Source organism: Catharus ustulatus, chromosome 4 (genome assembly GCF_009819885.2).
Source record: "Catharus ustulatus isolate bCatUst1 chromosome 4, bCatUst1.pri.v2, whole genome shotgun sequence".
Classification (NCBI taxonomy): Eukaryota; Metazoa; Chordata; class Aves; order Passeriformes; family Turdidae; genus Catharus; species Catharus ustulatus.
In genome coordinates, this window is record NC_046224.1 from 46,675,778 (window position 1) to 46,694,500 (window position 18,723).

The following is an 18,723-nucleotide window of genomic DNA, read 5'->3' on the forward strand; positions in this document are numbered from 1 at the left end:
ATTCTTCCGTAGAACATAATTCATTTTGTGTGTTTATATCTAATGTCTTTTGGCTCATCTTATTTTGAAAAAGACTTTGAACTCCAAGAATGTTCCTCTAATGTTCTCTCTATAAGTCCCAGGAGGCAAATGCTGGAACTTAGAGGAAGTAGACAGGACAATAAATGAAATGTAATATAATACCACTGAGAAATCTCTTAGCCATATCCCATGTTATATCTGATGCAGAAAATACATCTTCCTCTCTGATTAATTTCTTATGGTAAATGAAGCAAGGTAAATTGGAAGGAATAGGCATTTATTAAAAAACAAACAAACAAAAAAAGCATCAAATTAAAAAAAAAAACCAACAAAACAAAAAAAACCCACCCCAAAACCCCCAAAAACCAACACCCAATGAAACAACTGTTGACACCTGTTGCTGCCAGTGTCGTTTCACCCTTCACAATTCCTTTCCCAGAAAAAGAAAGTTTGCTGTACTAGTTTCTGCACCAATATGCTTTATAGAGCAGTACGCAAGCAACACTCAAGCCTTGGCTTATGTTGACTTTGTGAATTTAATTTTTATGAAGTCGTTCAAAGAGTGATTTAATGTTATGGGGATGAGCTCTATTGGGCTACGTTTCCAACACGATATCCTTCAATGCTTTGCTTTTTGGCAAGATGTGGAGATACAGGTGCTATCGGAGCCAATTTAGTGTCATCACACTGGAGACCTGCTTGTCCTTTTACATGATCCAGGAAATGAGAATCAGTCTGAAAGTATAAATTTACCAGAAACGGCATTACCCCTAGAGATATCATCCCACATCTCTAAGGAATATTGTACTTCCAGCTGACAAAGAGGAAAAGTTTTAAAATATAAGCAGAAGCTACAACTTCAGTTGTCAGAGAAAACCCAGGTTGAGTTTTCATGAACATAGGATTCCTGTCAGCAAAAGCTGCTGCCTCAGTAATGGACAAATACCAAAACTTCTCTCCCTCTTGCTAATGTAAATTAGACATTTGCAGCACATAGTTTACTTTCTGCCCAAAAAGAGATGCAGCAGAGTCCTTTACAACAGAAAGGCAAGGGCAGATCATGCCGATTATGAAAAAGGTTTACAGTAATGATACCACAGAGACAATGCATATGTCCTTCACATATCTATGTGAAGGGATGACATTGAAAATAATCCTCTTTCACAAAAGTTCATCATCCCAGTGGCAAGGTATATCTTGAAGCTGCGACACAAACCCTATTATTTTTGTTCAGGGAAGACAAAAAAAAGTTGTAAAAGGGTCTGTGAGATCAGATGAAATCTTGGGTACCCACACTGTTGTGAAGGATTGAAACTTACCCTGCCAAAGTCTCAGCAATTTCTATTGCTTTTATTCCTTGATTTCACATCATAAATGTGGCACACATTCCTGAAGATCATCATAAATATTTTTTTTCTACATACCATAGGTTTTTTGCTAATTGTGGTAAGCATGTGTTTTATTACTATCAGAACTCATAAAATTATTTGCATTTTCCACTTCATAATGAACTTTTGCTTTTTTCAAGGAGTAACATACACTTACATGTAAAAAAACTCCACCCTATTTCCATGAAGAATGATTAAGTTTGTAAAATTTAAGTATTGAAAGGGCAGCAAATACCAGTATTGTCTGAATAGCCATAATTTAAATACCTCATACCTGTGCATTATGACAAACCTTTTAATTAAATATTAACATAGTATGTTCCATGAAACCTCATTTACAGGGTCTAGAAGAACATAGGAACCCAGTTTTCTTTCTTTTTGTAAGGGAAAACAGTCACTTGAAGCAAGTTTTACTTAATATTTGTAGATGATAGTCTCTTAGCAAAACATGTATGTACGTGCACACTGTACAGAACAAAAAAATGTCTACATTAAGACAAATAAGCATCTAATGTTTGAGTGACAACTAGAGCTTCATGAATACTAAGAAAAAGTAAAAAAATCCCTTATTTTGGACCTCTGGTTTTTTTTTTTCTTCCCCAGGGGAAATCTGCGTGGTTTGAAACCTGGGTGTGAATATTGCATGGTGGGAAGAGCTCTAATAACTTCTTTCCCAAGGGAATAAAGAGAGACATGCGCAAACGTGGGCACTAGTGACATTCGCCAATTACACGACTGCCAGCCTCTAAATTTTCCACCCTCTCTCTCACTTTAAGCATAAGGTTTCTGTTCTCACATACAGAGCTCCACAAAAGTCCCTCCTGCCCACATCTCATTTCTCATTTTCTCCTTCTGTTACTGCCTGAGCTCTATCCAAATTATTTTCTTAAACGCCTACTGTACACTTTTTCTGGTCTTTGCATTGCTTGCACTCCAAAGAACCTATCCATGTTCATTTGAATTTCCATCTAAAATAGGGTTTTCCTGCAAGATCAATAAAAGCTCTGATGTCAGCTAAAGCAACCTTCTTTTTTAAGTAAGTGGTTTCCTAGATGAAAATTATGTCCTTTATCCTGATACATTGCTTACACTGTTTGACCAATGCAGATTATTCTGACTTACATCACAGGCATATTTTCATCAGAAAATGTGAAAAGTAAAAATTATGTCATATCTAAGTAAATATCCTAGAACTTCTTCAACTAATTTTACAGGTTTATAAAACCAGAACCACTCTATGAACCTTTCCCCCTTTGTGATTCAATACTTTCTTTTTTCCTAAAAGAAACTTGATTTTAAAATGAGGGCACTCAAATTGACCCCGTAACATTTTAGACCGTCAAATTTCCCAGCTGTTCCTTATCTCTATGATGGTCTGAAAAAAACCTCAGAGCTGACAGCTCCAAGTTGTGCAAAGGCTGCTTTATGAATTTTTATTTCTCAGATGAGGATACAAGCCACCAATATGAATCTACTTTAAGCTTAACGAAAAGAAACAGACACATTAGTGGGAGCATGTTTTTATGCTCACACCCATATATAAGGACAGAATGGAGTTGTTTGTTTTTTCACACTGTACAAACAATGGGATAGAAGCCCAATTCCCACTTTTCACTACTTGTTGGCACTGCCTTCTGATACTTGCAAAGGGCAGAACAAGTGGACAAGACCATAGCTCTAGTTCCACCCCAATCCAAATGCATCTTTTGAACCATGTCAGGCACACACAAGTTTTCTGCTGCCTAGGGACCATGTCCCTTTTTCCCTTTGCTCATCAACTGATAGGGCAACCTGGAAAAATCATGTCCCATTTCAGAAGTTTAAGACTGCAAACAAGGTCTGGGCTTTTCAATATTTTTTCTTACATCTACAACAAAAAGTTCTTTCTGAGTCTCCTTCCCATGAGAGAAATTTCCTTTTTTCCCCCACTCGTTGTGGTATTTGCTATTTTGGGTGCTCAGAAACCTCGCAGCCTCAGCAGCTTGCTTCCTATTCCTTATGTGATATTTTAGCAAGTATGAAGGATCAAAATATTTATAGAGCTGATAGGTTTTCACTTAGCAAAGCACTGTTACCTGTCAGCATCCACAGTCACGTCATGAACCCCTCTCTGGATGACGTCTCGAGAGGCAGCAAGGTCTGGTATTCGGTTCAGACTTCTTGTATATAGGTTGAGTCCTCCATCTGTCATGTACCTGAAAATAAATTTGTGGTCAATCAGTGGGAAATGCAGCCATCTGGCAACATGTTTCACTCTAAAGTTAATGGTCTGTGAAATTCAAATGTTTAAGGTACAGGTTGTCTTATTAGATGGTAGACTTACGCTAAATACTCCCACTTTATGTGCCCAGCACAGGGAGACGGGGTACCTGCCTGCCTTTTCTGGGATCATTTGCTTTTTTCTGTGATGGCTTAGAGGCCAACCTCTTTTGCTGAAATATTTTTAGACTGAAGCCCTCAAGTATGTTCAAAAGCACATTTTAAATGCTGTGGTTTAGCCGAAACATAGCACTAAGTGCAATAAACATCACTCCAGCTAAAAACAAACATACACAAACAAACAAACAAACAAAAAATTAGTAGGATTTGTCCAAATAGGAAAAAAAATATTAGGAACCCAAATTCATAGTCCCTGTTGGGATTCAATTATTCAGATATCAAAAAGATATCCACTGAAGACCTTACAATGATATTTAAGAATATTTTTTAATGTCTGCTCCTTTTACTTAATTCTCTCCACTTTACATTATAATGTAAAGTCTAATGAACGAAACAGTGACTATAGTGCTGTTTACTCACTAGAGAATCATAGAAAGTTCATGAACTGAAAGTACCAGCAATAATTTCTGCAATGTCTACCTACAGTTTGGTTGTCTCTCTGAGAGGTCTTGGCACTTATAATGGAGCAGCATCACAAGCCTGTCTTACCCCCAAGACCTCTCCATTATGTTCCCAAAGGACTTTTTGTCAAACTGTCTTCCCTCTTAGGCTCTTATTATTTTTGTTTCCCTTCTGTGTTTTCTGACAATTTCAATGTACCAACATAGTAACATAAATTCATTTGTGAAAGACCTTGCCCATGCACGGCACTGAACATAGAAGCATACACATTCAGAAAAAAAATTCTGCACCTCATTGAACCTACACAAAATAAAATGCAGACTTACTGAAATAGGTGTAGTCCCAACATCAGGTTGATGGCTAAAATGATCTCCCAGAGTTTACTGACAATTCAGTCTTTAACACAAGCTCTCCTTGAGCCATGAAATGGTGCCACACAAATCCACCTTTCAGTCTAAGCATGTGTGCAAGCACAATCCCAGGCACGAACCAGGGTGCACGCGCACACACATGCGTATGCACTGCTGCTTCTCCAGCTGTTCCATTGGCCCTCTCCCTGTGGCTCCTTCTGGGAGCAGATTTAAATGAAATCATCTGTGACAGAGAGCTGAGGGCCAATACAGCAGTCTGGGAGCACCTGCCTCCGTTTCCATCCACATGGTTTGGGATGGCTGAACAGATGCAGCCCTGGGGAGCAAAGGTGCAATAATGGTGCTGTGTGGTAGCTCCAGTATGAGGGCATTGTGTCCTGGGGGGCAACATGGACGAAGGCAACCTCAAGTACATTAAAACACAAAGGGCTCCTTTGATTATTTTCAACAGAACTCTGAGGCATTTAATGCATGGGTAAGATTTATCAGTTTGGCAAAATATTTCTGAAGCCTTGGTATCTGGAGATACCAAGGAGAAGTTAATTTCACATTTGTTTTCAAAGGTAAATTAACAGTCACATTTCCATAATATATTCATCTTTTTATTAAAGACAAAAATCAGATTTTTTTGACAGATTATTTATCTAGCCTTGAATTATCCAGTAGATTCCACAGCTCTAAAACTGCGTATTAAATTTGGCTGTGGTTTGAGTGCTATCCAGACTATATGCATTTTCTTTCCTGTGTAAGTATGGAGAGACTTAACAAGTGCAACAGGCCTTCCTTGCACTAATTTCTGATTACTGCTGCATTCTTTTCCCCAAGTGTTTAAAGTAATTAAACTGATAATAGAAGAGGCATAGAGGAGATAAGAGTTTACATGCCTCAGTGAATCCTTGAATTTCAGAGCTTATCAACTTGTTTTTAATATTTACCACACCTAAAAATGTTAACCAAGCACAGAGCACCTTACTATCTATTGAGTTATCCTTATTGCAGATGCAAAGAAAAGTCACATAAGATGACTATATTCACCCTTTAATGTGATAAGCTAATTAATTAATACAACTCTTGAGGCACTGTACAGAATTACCTTTTTTAAAAATTTTCAATAAAACCATGCATCTGTCAAAGGCAGCATTAATATTTCCTTAATGATAAGAGGTCCTCAGACATTAAAGTATCATATTTTCCATACCTCTTGTCACTTTTCTAGCACATATAAATATGGCATCCTACTTGACAGTCATTAATGATGTGCTGTGGACAATGTTGTCAGCAGCGCTCCATACACAGATCACTGAAAAAGTAGACCAGGGAGATACAGGAACATGCTTTCTTTAAAATGATGCTTTCTCTAGAGATCTATCTTTGGATGCTGCTTAAGATGAGATGCTACTCTAGAGACAGCTTTGATCACAGACTTAGATTTGCCTTTAGGAATGTATCATACTCAATTTTATCACCCACTATTCTCTAATCAAAGCCATAGTTCAAACTAAGAGATTAGATTGACAGCAAGAATTCTAAAATTATAGAGTGAGTGAAGCAGTGTGATGTGACATGACCAGGTACTCTAGGGAACTTCTATTCAACATAGTGTTACACCAGTCAGGAAGCAGCCTTGAGATGCCAACAGCAGCACTGAATAGTAGTTTAAGTATGAGTAAAATTGTAATGTGGCTGTTCTTTTTAAATGGTGTTCTAGCAGTTCTAACATACACAGGACTGAAGTGACTTCTATTTCTAGACATATAAAAACTGTTGAATTTGAAATATAGGCAATGCAGTACCTCAAAATATCTCAAATTGCAATACCCCAATTGATTGAACAAACAAAAAAAAAAGTAATTCTTCCTTCTGGATATACTAAGAGAGTAACTGGTCTAGTCTTCTATGAAAAGATATTGCTTCTGCTCAAATGAGTTGAAAATCTACAATAAAGGCTCATTACAATGACTATGTTAGAAAATATCTGAACTGGAAACAGAGAAAGTCAGTGCTGTCAACAACTTCTTTTCATCAGCTGCATCCAATGCCATACCTACCATCTCAAACAAAATATAAAAATACCAAAAGAAGACTCATCCCAGGGAAAGCAATGCAAAATAATGGTTCACAAGACAACCAAAATTTTCCAGTAAATAATATTGGAACTCAAAGTTCATAGCAAAGTTGTTTTAATGTTAAAGGAGAAGAACAGAATATGAAGGCAGTTGAGAGTACCACTGGCAGATTAGAGGTTTGTTTTTTTAATATGTATATATATATATTTGAATATTGCAACTATAATGCAACTTCTACTTGTGTGCCAAATTTTTTTAGAAAAATCCTTCTACTCCTACCAATCATGCATTAATTCAAATGGGGAACATGTGATGCTTACCCACTGTTGATGTCATCAGTCCTCAGGCTTTTCCCAAGAATGTCTCCATCACTCATGTAGCCACCAACATCAGCTTCAGATGCTATGTCCAAATCAGCACTTCCCTTCTCACTCATATCGATCTGTGAGATATTTCCAAGGCGAGAGACAGCTGCTCGGCGCAGCGGGGTAGTGTACATGAATCGAGAAGGGTCTGTGTGTATGAAGCGACTCGCACTGCTGCGAGGATAACCAGCACCCAAGGATGGGGCATCTCCTGCCTGCAGCCGAGGGCTGGCCTGCCCCAGCCTCCAAGTCACAGGTGTGGATCGGCTGGATAAGCTTGGTATGCTTCTCCCATTCACCTCAGTTGTCACAGTGCTGTCAAAAGTTGTCTCCAATGTGCTGCCAAACAGAATGGAGAAGTCAGTGAACTGTGCTTTCTGTGTTCCTGAGAAATCAAGAAAAGTGAAGGCTGAAGGAAAGTATATTGGTATACTTTATATTTTACTTTATATTTTTAAAAATTTCTCTGTGTGTGCTTTCACTATATGTGCACGTGCTTGTATACGCCCTCAGTACTGAGGCCAGTCCTGTTTAATATGTTTATGAATGATCTGGATGAGGGGATTGAGTGTCCCCTCAGTCACTTTACTCTTGATAGAAAGTTCGGCAAGTGTTGATCTGCCGGAGGTCAGAAAGGCTCTTCAGAGGGTTCTGGACAGGCTGGCTCAATGGGCTGAGGCCAATCAGATGAGGTTCAATGAGGCCAAGTGCTGGGTCCTACACCCCAACAACATGGGGTCACAGCAACCCCATGCAATGCTACAGGCTGGGCACAGAGTGGCTGGAAACTGCCCAAAGGATAAAGTAGCTGGGGATGCTGGTGACAGTGGGTGAACATGAGCCAGCGTGTGCCCAGGTGGCCAAGAAGGCCAAAGGCATCCTGGCCTGGATCAGCAATAGTGTGGCCAGCAGGAGCAGGGCAGGGATTGTCCCCCTGTACTTGGCACTGGTGACCCCACACCTCAAATCCTGTGTCCAGTTCAGGGCTACTCAGTACAAGCAAGACCCTGAGGTGCTGGAGTGAGTCCAGAGAAGGGCACCAGAGCTGGTGAAGGGTCTGGAGCACAAGTCTGAGGAGGAGTGGCTGTGGGAGTGGCCTGAAGAAAAGGAGGCTTGGGGACACCTTATCAGTCTCTACAACTACCTGAAAGGAGGCTGCAGTCAGATGGGGGTTGGCCTCTTCTCTTAGATAACAAGTGATAGGACAAAAGGAAATGGCCTCAAGTTGAGACAGGGGAGGTTTAGATTAGGTATAAGGAAAAGTTTCTTTGTGGATAGGGTCGTCAAGCACTGGAACAGGCTTTCCAGTGAAGAGGTGGGGTCACCATTACTGAAAGTATCTACAAGACTTGTAGATGTGGTGCTTCAGGACAGGGTTTATTGGTGGACTTGGCAGTGCTGGGCTAATGGTTAGACTTGGTGATCTTATAGGTCTTTTCCAACCTAAACTATTTTATGAATCCATGATACTAGAACCTCTACTTGTAGGAATGGTGCCAAATACCTGGTATCTTAACCAACATTAGAACAGGAGAATATTGACCCTAGAGGCTTTGTTAAGCTGTGCATGTGATTGAAGGTGCTGTGGGGAAACTATTTTGGTGGAAAATCCACCATATGAGTGTGTGACATAGTGTGATTGAAAATAATCACATGCATTGAATGCTTGAGAACTGTTTTGTGTGTTACAAAATTAGCAGAGACCTTAGGGACCAATCAGAAGGCAGTGGTTTATCTGTAACAAAAATAAAAAGGACCTCATGTGGGAAGAGATGGAGAGGAAAAGACCACCACCTGGAGAGCTCAAAACTATAACACTACACAAATGTGTCTGCTTCCCATCACTGACATTTATTTTTTAGATTTAGATTTTTCCTTGCATTTGATCTCATGCCAAACATCTCTCAACATCTACTTATAAAATTACCTGAAACTAAGGCTTCTAAGTGAATGTGTATGATACAATAATTATCTTTGTGATTGATTGTATAAGACACTGTGACACTGGAGTATATTAAAGTCACATGTAAATTGCTTAGGTAGCTTAGTGTCATAGCTAATTTTCCCTTGCAAGTATCTAATTCATTCAGCAATGAATAATACTGTCTCATGGTCCATATTTTTAGTAGTCTACACAAAACCAGTATACCTGTGGCTTATCTGGGTCCCTCTAAGGCTGGACATGGTTTCTTCCAAATTCTGTCTCAGGTCTGCAATATTCTTAACGGTTCTCATTCTTCTTGTCTCAGGGTCTTCCCCTGGAAGAAAACAGTAAAACCAGCATACACTTTAGCATGTGAGTTTATAAGGTTGAATAAAGCGCACACATGTATCCACAGCTGAGAATGCACACATATGATTGTAAATAGGGCTGTCCCTTTATTCTTTTGAAAAGTAAAACTTCATCATTTCATTAATAAAACACATATATGCTTATAAATAACATGTGGAATATAAAAAAAACCATCAAAGCATCCCTGTTAAGGCCCAAATCTATTAATGAAACTCTGATTTACAGTGTTGGGATGTTTATCCTCTGTAATCAAGGCATGATGCAGTCCTAGACTACTTGATACATTATAAAGTCCCTTTTTAGTCCTTGACATTTTACATAACTCAGTACGAAAAAAGCCACAGTAAATCTGTGTCTTGAAAAAACTGGGATGACTCTTGGAACAACTCTCCAGTATTCACTTAACATCCAGGATATTTCAAAATACTTCTTAAGTAAGGCACTTAATAAAGCATCTTTCCTGGACTGTAATGCTTTCCTAAAGAGGGACATTATTCTTCATATGGGATAAAATAAAATATGCTTCTGATACAAATCTGGAAGCATATTCATCATTTATACAATTACAGTTTCAACAGCCTTCAGGATCCATTGTGAAAAGCTAATTTCGTATCTCAGATAATGAAACTTTCATAACTTCACCTGGGACATCCTGAACAATGTTTACTTTGTACAATTAAAAATAAATTTTAAAAAGGAGAGAAGTTATATATGATACGTTACAAAAGACAAACATAAACCTCAAAGAATCCTCCAGTGGTCATACACAAAGAAATGGAATGCAGGTTTTCTAGCAAATTCATAGATCAAGGAAGATGAATTCATTTTACTTTTGAAAAATAAGAGAATTTCAAAAGAAATTCTGTGACAAAAATCTAAGATTTGTTCAAAGTGTTCTACTTCTGATCGTGTCCTGTATCTGTTGCTTGTAAGAAGGCTAGCAAGCATCAATATTAGAGTTACACGTAAAACGCTGGACTTGAAATGCAAATAAATCCTTTTTGACTCTATCAATTATGAATTTCACATGATACCTCACAAACTTGCTGCAGTCAGGCCCTATTGCCCAAATACTCTGCAGGCTGGTAAGAAAAATCTCAATTCCTGACATTAAATGGAAATAAATTATTTCATATATATTCCATATAAGCTTTATTTCTTCTTCAATAGGCAAATGATGCATTGAACTAGCCAACATAACCTGCAGTTGTGGCTTAATGTCAAACCAGCTTTCACAGCAATGCCATTTTGTGGTTTTCTCATCTACTCTGCCCTGGTCGTGTCTTCTGTTCTCTTTGATGCAGCCAAACAGTCCCTTGGGAAATTATGTTTGCCTATTTTATCACTCACAAAAAATTCTTCAGTGCTTTAATGATGCTAATGTCTATAAACCTCTGGTTTGGCACCATGGAACTGAAAGTGGATCAACACCTGGGCAGGATAGAAACAAAAAGTGGGGATACAGGCCCTGCACTGCTTCCAAACTCTCTCTTCTCAAGCCTCACCCCAATTTCTGTTCACAATATTCAGTTCCATAAAATAAACTACCTGTGTACATTTTTACACATAGTGCCTTGAAGGAGGCAAATGTTCACAGTCACTGAAATTACAGCTGTTCCTGTGTTTCAAGCTAGATGTATTCCATAAAGCACTGGCAATCAACGTACTCATGGATCCCACCAGCTCTTTGCAGAAGCTTCTGTACCACCCTGGAGATTGCTGCAAGGCAAAAGGGCTCATGGACAGGCTAAGTTGAAGACATTTAGACCTCGTTAGACTGAGACTGCTTTTTAAAGCCTAGACAATTTCCAGGCACGCTGACCATGCCTGCCTCCAGCCAGTTGTTTGTGGTGCACTCAGTTCCTCACTGTCACTGCCCTTTGCCTTCCCTGCTCTGCCAAATGAGTTCAAATTGACTGCCAAGGGCATGTTATATTCCTGCCATAATACCAATATAGGGAAGATCCAGGAAATGTTACCTGTCCTGCCTTGAACCAGAGGTGAAAGAGTAGCTTGTTGGTATAAGAAAATCTTCTATTTACGTAGAAAGACAAATTCAGGGGTCTATGTGGGCAGAATTGAAGGCAAAGCAATAGTTTACCTTTATATTTATTTGAGGAACTGAATACAATTCCTATTTTACAGTGACCTTGCCCTTTTCCTTCCTTGTTTACCCTTGTCAGTTGTCCTTTGCTGTATGTTAACATTGCAAATTCTTGCAGCAAAAATGACACCAACTGTCTTTTTTAATATGTATTGCACAGTAAATGGCATAACAAAGCCTTGAGGTGCAATTGCAATACATTAAATAAAAAGGTACATATATGGCAAGCTGCCAAAGTATATTCTCCCAGTGAAGAATACTGCACTTTCAGACAAGTTATACCATAAAATTGGTGTTATTCTAACCTGCAGAGGTAAAAAGCTTGAGATCTAATCTCTTTTGATCTCTCAGTGACACAGAGGGTAACTTAAAAACATTTCCACCAGTTTTAACTAACAAAAAAAAAGTGAAAACTGAAGTCTCATTATATTAAAATACTACATAATACTATTTTAAAAATTCTCATGCTAACTGTTAGAGTGGTTTAAAAGGAATTGATCTTTTCTCTTTTCGTCACTCTCTAAAGGCCTTATCACTGGAATCCTGCTGTACCATGGATGAACAAGTCAGAAAGTATAAATAGTTGAACATGACAGTGAAGAAATTTTCTGTAGTGAATACAAGATCCTTCATTTTCATGAGAGCACTGATCCACATCAAGCCCCCTTCTGTAAAGAGGGCCATGGGGATGATGAGTATGTTTATTTTTCTGAAAACTAGCTACACCATGCCTGCTAGTAGAGACTCTATGGTGCTTATTGCATCAGAATTGGATCCAAAGAGATTCCAGACTCCTCTGGATACCAAGTGTCTTATAATATGGTACACTGCCATATTTGCAGGACCTAACATATCAGAAAAGCTCCCTGTCTTGTTATCTCAAGTGATTCTGGTTTGTACAGTAAGAAAATACCATTCTGTTTCACACCTGGGGAGACTGGGATAAGACTAAAACCAGGGTAACCTGAAACTTTCTGTAAAAATTCTGTTCCTCTTACAAGAAAGGCCATTTTCTCCAATCATCTGTAGCTTCATAATTTATATTAAACATGAATATTCCAAAAGATCATCCCCAAATTCTTGCCAATAAACATTGAATCAGTATTCCCTCAGTAAATTTCTTGAAAACACATTGACTTCTTCCACTGTGTGAGATATATTCACAGGAAATCAAAATAGACATTTTACAGATACCACTAGATGCCCAGGTCAGACTTTAACATTCACATTTCTGAAGCTCACCCATAATTTCACATTCAATAATGCTGTTCATAATATTTTCTGTTCTTCTGCACATGTATTCACAGCCCAAAGCAAATGGGAGAGTAACAATTCCATCAATTGTCTGATTTGCTTCAAATGATTTACAAATAATAAACATTTCCCCCGAGAATTGTCCACTATTAGATATTAACTCAATTCAGAAAGGAAAGTACCAGTTTTACTCTGCAAGTGGGGAAACTGAGGCTTACAAGAGAGCCGGGATTTGTCAGTGACAAACAGCTGAAGAGGAGCAGAGGCAGGTTAGTGCTCAGTCTCCTGTGCTAGCAAGGATCTTAGCAGGAGCCCTTTTAACCTACTGGTACATCTAATAATAAAAGGTATGCATACAAAGAGAATTCTTGTTTCTTTCTTGTTTTGAGATGGCAGCTTTTTGCACTACATACATAGCAAAAATTTTGTCCTTAATGTTTAAACACAATCAGGGCTAACATATCTACCAGCAGGAAGCTCCAGGCTGGACACATGGCATATAACCTTTGAAAAGCAAGCAGCTACTTCAACCATTTAACTGGCTGCAGAACAAAGCTTTGGAAATGAACACTTTGAGCACTCTTATAAAGGGCTGAGACATGAAAAGTAAAGCCAGTAACACAGAAGCCTTTGAAGCACCTATGTCTGTGGACTTCAAATACTCACTGGCATACACAGATATAACAAAACTGGCTATTTAAGCTAAACTGAAACCCTGGCACTTACAATTCCACATGTAGGGATGCAGTTATCTGCAGGGGGGCTAGAGAAGGGGGAAGAAATACTGGAGGGACAGTTTGTAGGAAGGCCAAGATATATTTTGTCCCACCCAAAACCTGGATTCAAGATATCAATTTCAAATTAATGAGAAAAATGTCATTAAAATAAAATTATTTAACAATAAACTCATAGCACTTAAATATGTAATTTTATTTTTCAAAAAGCTAATCAAACTATGTTCAGTTATTCACAGGCTGTTGCTGCCCCTGCCTCCGTCAAAAGCAATTTAGACATTTGTCTTCATTTCACACAGTCTTAAGAGGTCATAGTAACCAAACAAAGAAGAAATGTCTAGACCCTATTTTTGCATACTACTGCAAATAAACCCAGTTCTGTCTTGGGAAATCACTGTCAAGATGAAAAATCTGCTCTGCACAGATATGTGCTAACACTTGAGTCTCCTCCTGCCCTTCCTGTTGTTAAGCCAAAGTTCACTTACCTAAAATATCAGTATAAAGGACCTGTTCTAGGTCACCCAGCATTGTTATTATGACTTCTTCATCCAGATGTGCAGTCCCTTCACGCAAGCACCCCTCCTCCTCCTCCTCCTCTGCCCAGGTTCTGCTGGGGAAATGGGATGTGCACGATGCATTTTCATCATCGGAGATTTTGCCCTCCTCATTTCCAGTCTGAAAGCCTTCACCTGTACACCGGTCTCCTGACCTCCTGGATGTCCTGCTTCCTGCAGGTGGTATCCCCTGAAATGTCTGGGGTGTGGTGAAGCTGGAGTGGCAGAGAGAGTGCACTGACTGTGAGAATGCCTTGGACAGGGAGCCTCTGCACCCAGCTTCTGCATCCCGCAGTTGGTAACTCTGGCTGGACTTGGAGGCGTTTCCAAACCAGTTCTCCCTGTATGAGTATCGCCTCTTCTCCCCTTCACTGATGAGCGTGAGGTTGGTTAGAGACTTCTGCTTCTGGAGACGAACACACCCTCTTCCAACCTCTGTGCCTTTAAACACTGACAGTTCAGCAGATCGCTGCATCTTTCTGGCTGGGGCTTCACCTCAGTTAGATTTCATATTTGTGAGATGGACAGCAGCTCAATTCCCCTGGAAGGTCCGGGCGGTGCTCCCCGTGCCGCCGCACGCTGCGCACCCCAGGTAGCACATACTTGCAGTCGCAGTGAAAGCACAGCTCACACATGCACTCTGTGCACTGCAAGGGACTAGACAGGCACAGTCATCTCCTTTGAAATTATGCTGCTGTCTCTGCTAAGCCACTTCTCGTCCGTCACATTAATCTGCAGTACTTACAGTCATTTTCACTTCGATTTCTCTCAAGCAGAAGAGAGTTGATCAAACACTCTGCTCCAGCACAGAAGTAATCCCAAAAGCCAACTGTGTTTTCCCCTCTCCATCCAATCACCAGTCTCATCGGAGCAGTGGGCCTGCATCTCTTTCTACAGCTGCTGCCTTCTGAAATCCAAAGTAGGCACAAGTACTGTCTCGGGCTCTTCCCTCCCTCTCACCAGCTCATGACTGATCCTAGTGCACAGCTCTCCACTTTAGATGGGCTGACACAGAGCTGCAAGTACAGCCTCCACGTCAGAGCTCAATAAAGAGCCAAAATTAACCACTGAAGCACAAGCCTCCTTACATTTTAGTATTCAACCTGCATTCCCAGATATATGACTCTTCTCTGCTACTGCAGTGAATGCTGCTGGCTGCCATGGCAGCAAACATCCTGGTGAATTAAACCGGAGACACAGAAGCCTCTGCCCAGTTTGCAGTGCCACAGGTTTCAAGACACAGCTTCACCTGAATGGGATGCTACAGTAACAGATCTAGATCATGGTCAAATCCTATTTTTCTCCCTGAAAGGTAAGGATGAAAAACTATTTCTTCCATATCACTGTTACTCCCTATGCAGGAAGCTAAAAGCAGACTTGCAAAAGGACATTCGGGATGGCAATTTCTGCTCTAAATAATCATAATAAAAAATTAAGATCATACGACACAGAACACAACAGTATTTGTCTGTTAAGATGATTCATAAAAGGAAATATTTAATTTCTTTCTCCTTAGAAAGCTACCCTGTTTGCATCTCTGTGAGATTCAGAGGCTAGTATGGAATTTAAAAAGCTGTTAAAAAATCATTGTTTCACAATATTCTGAAGAAAATCTATTAATGGAGGAGTAATTTTTCTTATAAAGCAAATCGATATTGTGTCTGAACAAAGTTCAGCAATTTTGAATGCTATTTTTAAATTCATTATCCAGAGAGAAAGAAAACTTATGCTTAAATGTATGTCTTTTCTCACAAAGAAAAAGGTATTAGTCCCAGAAATAATGGACAGATGAACAAAGAAATAGCTGGATTTAATTATAGTTTTCTTTAGATACAAACTTTTTATCTAGGGGAAATTAATTTTGCAAAACATTAAGTAGAAATCTACAAATAATAAAATTGCTATATAAAAAAAGCTGCTTTTGTCAGTGTGCAAGTCTCTACCTGAGAAACCTTGACAGACAAATAACCTTTAAAAATGCCACCCTAAGAATTACAAGCTGTTCACAGATTTCCTGTATGAATAAACAGATGTTAACAGAAGCCTCAGTGTGTATTTCTTGCCTTTCACTGGTTCAATTTACAGTTTTTGAAGATAAACAGGGGAAAATTCTTGGAAATTTCAAAGGAAAGGTACATTTCTTCCTAGATAACTCTCAGAAACACAGAATAACACAGAAAAAAAAATCAGTAGTCTAAAGCAATGGTAGTTTTCCATATTAAAGCACTGACAAATTCCTAGAAAGACATGTTCCACATCAAGAGGAGGTGCCACTCCCATCCCCACCTAGAGCACACAGTCAGAGGAGACAAGAGGAATGGTCTATCCTCCCAAGTACAAAACTGTCCCAAATAGTGAACACCTATCACTTTTCCAGCATGCAAACAAAAGATAAGACTGCTGTGTTTACTGCCAGGGTCTGCCAGCTGCAGTGACATATGGATGCTTGGAAGGGTTTTATGAACGTGCCTGCAGCAGAGCCCGGTGTGGTGTGGATGCTGATGGTGCTGGTGCTGTCCCAGAGTTCCAGCACTGCCTGCACACTCCTGTGTTGGTGGGCAATGACAGTTCCATTGGCTGCCCCAGCCTGTCCAACATGCCTGATTAAGCTGTGGTTGTTATAAAGCCCTCACAGGGAGGGATTGACAATAGAGAGTTTCAAAAACAAAGGGCAATCTCACTCTTTTCACATTAATTTGTTTTATATCCTAAATTTACACCCAAATTGGTACAGTATTCTCCATTGTTTTGAATTAACAGGAAGGAAAATGATTTTTAGCGCAGTTGGTCAGAGCACAGTGCTAATAATGCCAAGGTCATGGATCCAATCCCTGTATAGGCCATTCACTGAAGAGCTGGACTTGATGATCACTCTGGGTCCCTTCCAGCTCAGACTATTCTGTGATTCTGTGATTTGGCCCCTGTGATACCAAAGTTCTCTTGGTGATTGTCTTGGAATCAGGAGAACAAACTCTTTTCCTACCAAAAAGAGCCAGTCTCAATCTCTCCTTGATATTTCAAATCCATGAATTCCCCACCTGCCCTTTCTGCCCCAACATCCGCAGGCAGTGACTTGTCGCCATGGTAAGCTGTAGACAGATGTGGATCCTCTCTGCCTCCATCCAGGCTCCCAGAGTGTGTGCTCACATGCAGCAGTCAGCCCTGCAGAGCTGCAGCTGGCCTCAGGAGCCCTTATGGGCAGGGCATAGCCCTCCTGCTCAGCACTGCTCTGCTAGGGAAGCAGTGCATGGCATGGTTGCTCAGCTCCAACACGACAAACAGATACAAGACTGCCAGAATTGCACAGGTACAGTCAGTCCTCTTTCTAGCTGGGAGCAGAAAAAGTTATGGCAGGGGATGAAAATGTTCATCCAATGAGCCACACCAAGGGTGCTGGCAATAGGTGCCACAGCCCTCCAGGCTGGATGGGTCTCTGGTAGCAAGCACAGCTCACAGCTGTGTTCTGGGCAACCCAGTGAGCCTCAGTGTCTCTGCTGACCTGTTACTTCTCCCAGCTGAGCTGTTCGTTGCAGCCCAGCTTCAGCAGCACACAGGTCACAGGCCATCATACTGAAAAGGGAATGACAGCTGGACTGTGTAAGTGTCATGTGAGGGTAGCTGGCAGCTACAGCATTCATCTGCCTCATTTCAAAATACATTGAAAACACAGTGAGTCAAATGCTTCTATACAGAGGTACTGAGGCTGATCACACAAATTTCATACAGCCTTCCTGTGTTCAAACATTTTACTACATCTCTTACTATAATATATTAAGGAACTTTTCTCCCATTAATCCCATTGCCTTGCTTGGTAGACAGGCCATTGAGAGTGATCATCTCCAGATACAGCAGATACTTATCTTGGACTAAGTGCTTAGTAGAAACAACACTGAATTTACTCTTGTACTTCACCACATCTCTCTGCAGGGTGTCATTTGCCAAAACATAAAATTGCAATGTGGAAAATTCTCAGGTTTATTTATTGAAAAATAACTTTCTAAAGCTCGGTTCTCCATTTTAAAATGTTTTGATACAGCAACTAAAAAAACACCTTTCTAAGCTAAGACAAAAGTTTGAGAGACTAGAGGAGAGCAAATGTCATGACAGCATTATTCCGCAACTACTTTGCAATTCACTGTGTTCTCCACCCACCAAGCAGAATATCTTTACATCAAGAGGAGCTTAGGGAACTTCTTCAATCCATCACAGTCAGTGTAACATACTACTTTATTTTTACTATCTCTTTCATAAAAAGAATTATAAAAATTATTTTAAGAACTAATAATCTTTGGGCAAATTTTGCTGTCAGATAAGACTTTTCTTTGAAGTCTCAGTGGATAGTTTAGAACCCTACAAATGAATTATGTAATAGAAATGCATAAGATTATTAATCTCTTCAACTATGCTTTCTTTGAAAAAATGTAAACTATTCCTGCATATATTAATTAACTACTTCTTTCACAAAGCAAATACTTAAGCACAATAAACATAAAATATTAAAATGTGAATGTTTCTATGCTAATCCTGCCATTGAGATAGGCCTATAACTTTTAAAAGTACTATTTCATTTCTGCTTCATCCCTCACATTTTTAATAATTAGTCAGTATTTATAAATTCATGAATAATTACTTAATCAAACACTTTGCATTAAGGTCTTGGAACATGCCAGCACTTCTGAAAGCAAAACGTTATCACTGATTTTATAAAATAATACTTTGTAGTTTACTGACA

General features: G+C 39.5%; 1 protein-coding gene across 8 annotated transcripts in view; it reads right to left on the minus strand.

The window, feature by feature from the left end:
• NAV3 (neuron navigator 3) overlaps positions 1 to 18,723 on the minus strand; it is a 517,660-nt gene that overhangs the window by 100,416 nt on the left and 398,521 nt on the right. For all 8 annotated transcript variants that reach the window (XM_033057346.2, XM_033057344.2, XM_033057342.1 and 5 more), the window contains 3 exons: positions 9,202 to 9,310; positions 7,008 to 7,391; positions 3,485 to 3,604 (listed from right to left, as the gene is read on the minus strand). In XM_033057346.2, the coding sequence (XP_032913237.1) occupies positions 3,485 to 3,604; positions 7,008 to 7,391; positions 9,202 to 9,310 (613 nt within the window). The remainder of the gene's footprint in view (positions 1 to 3,484; positions 3,605 to 7,007; positions 7,392 to 9,201; positions 9,311 to 18,723) is intronic.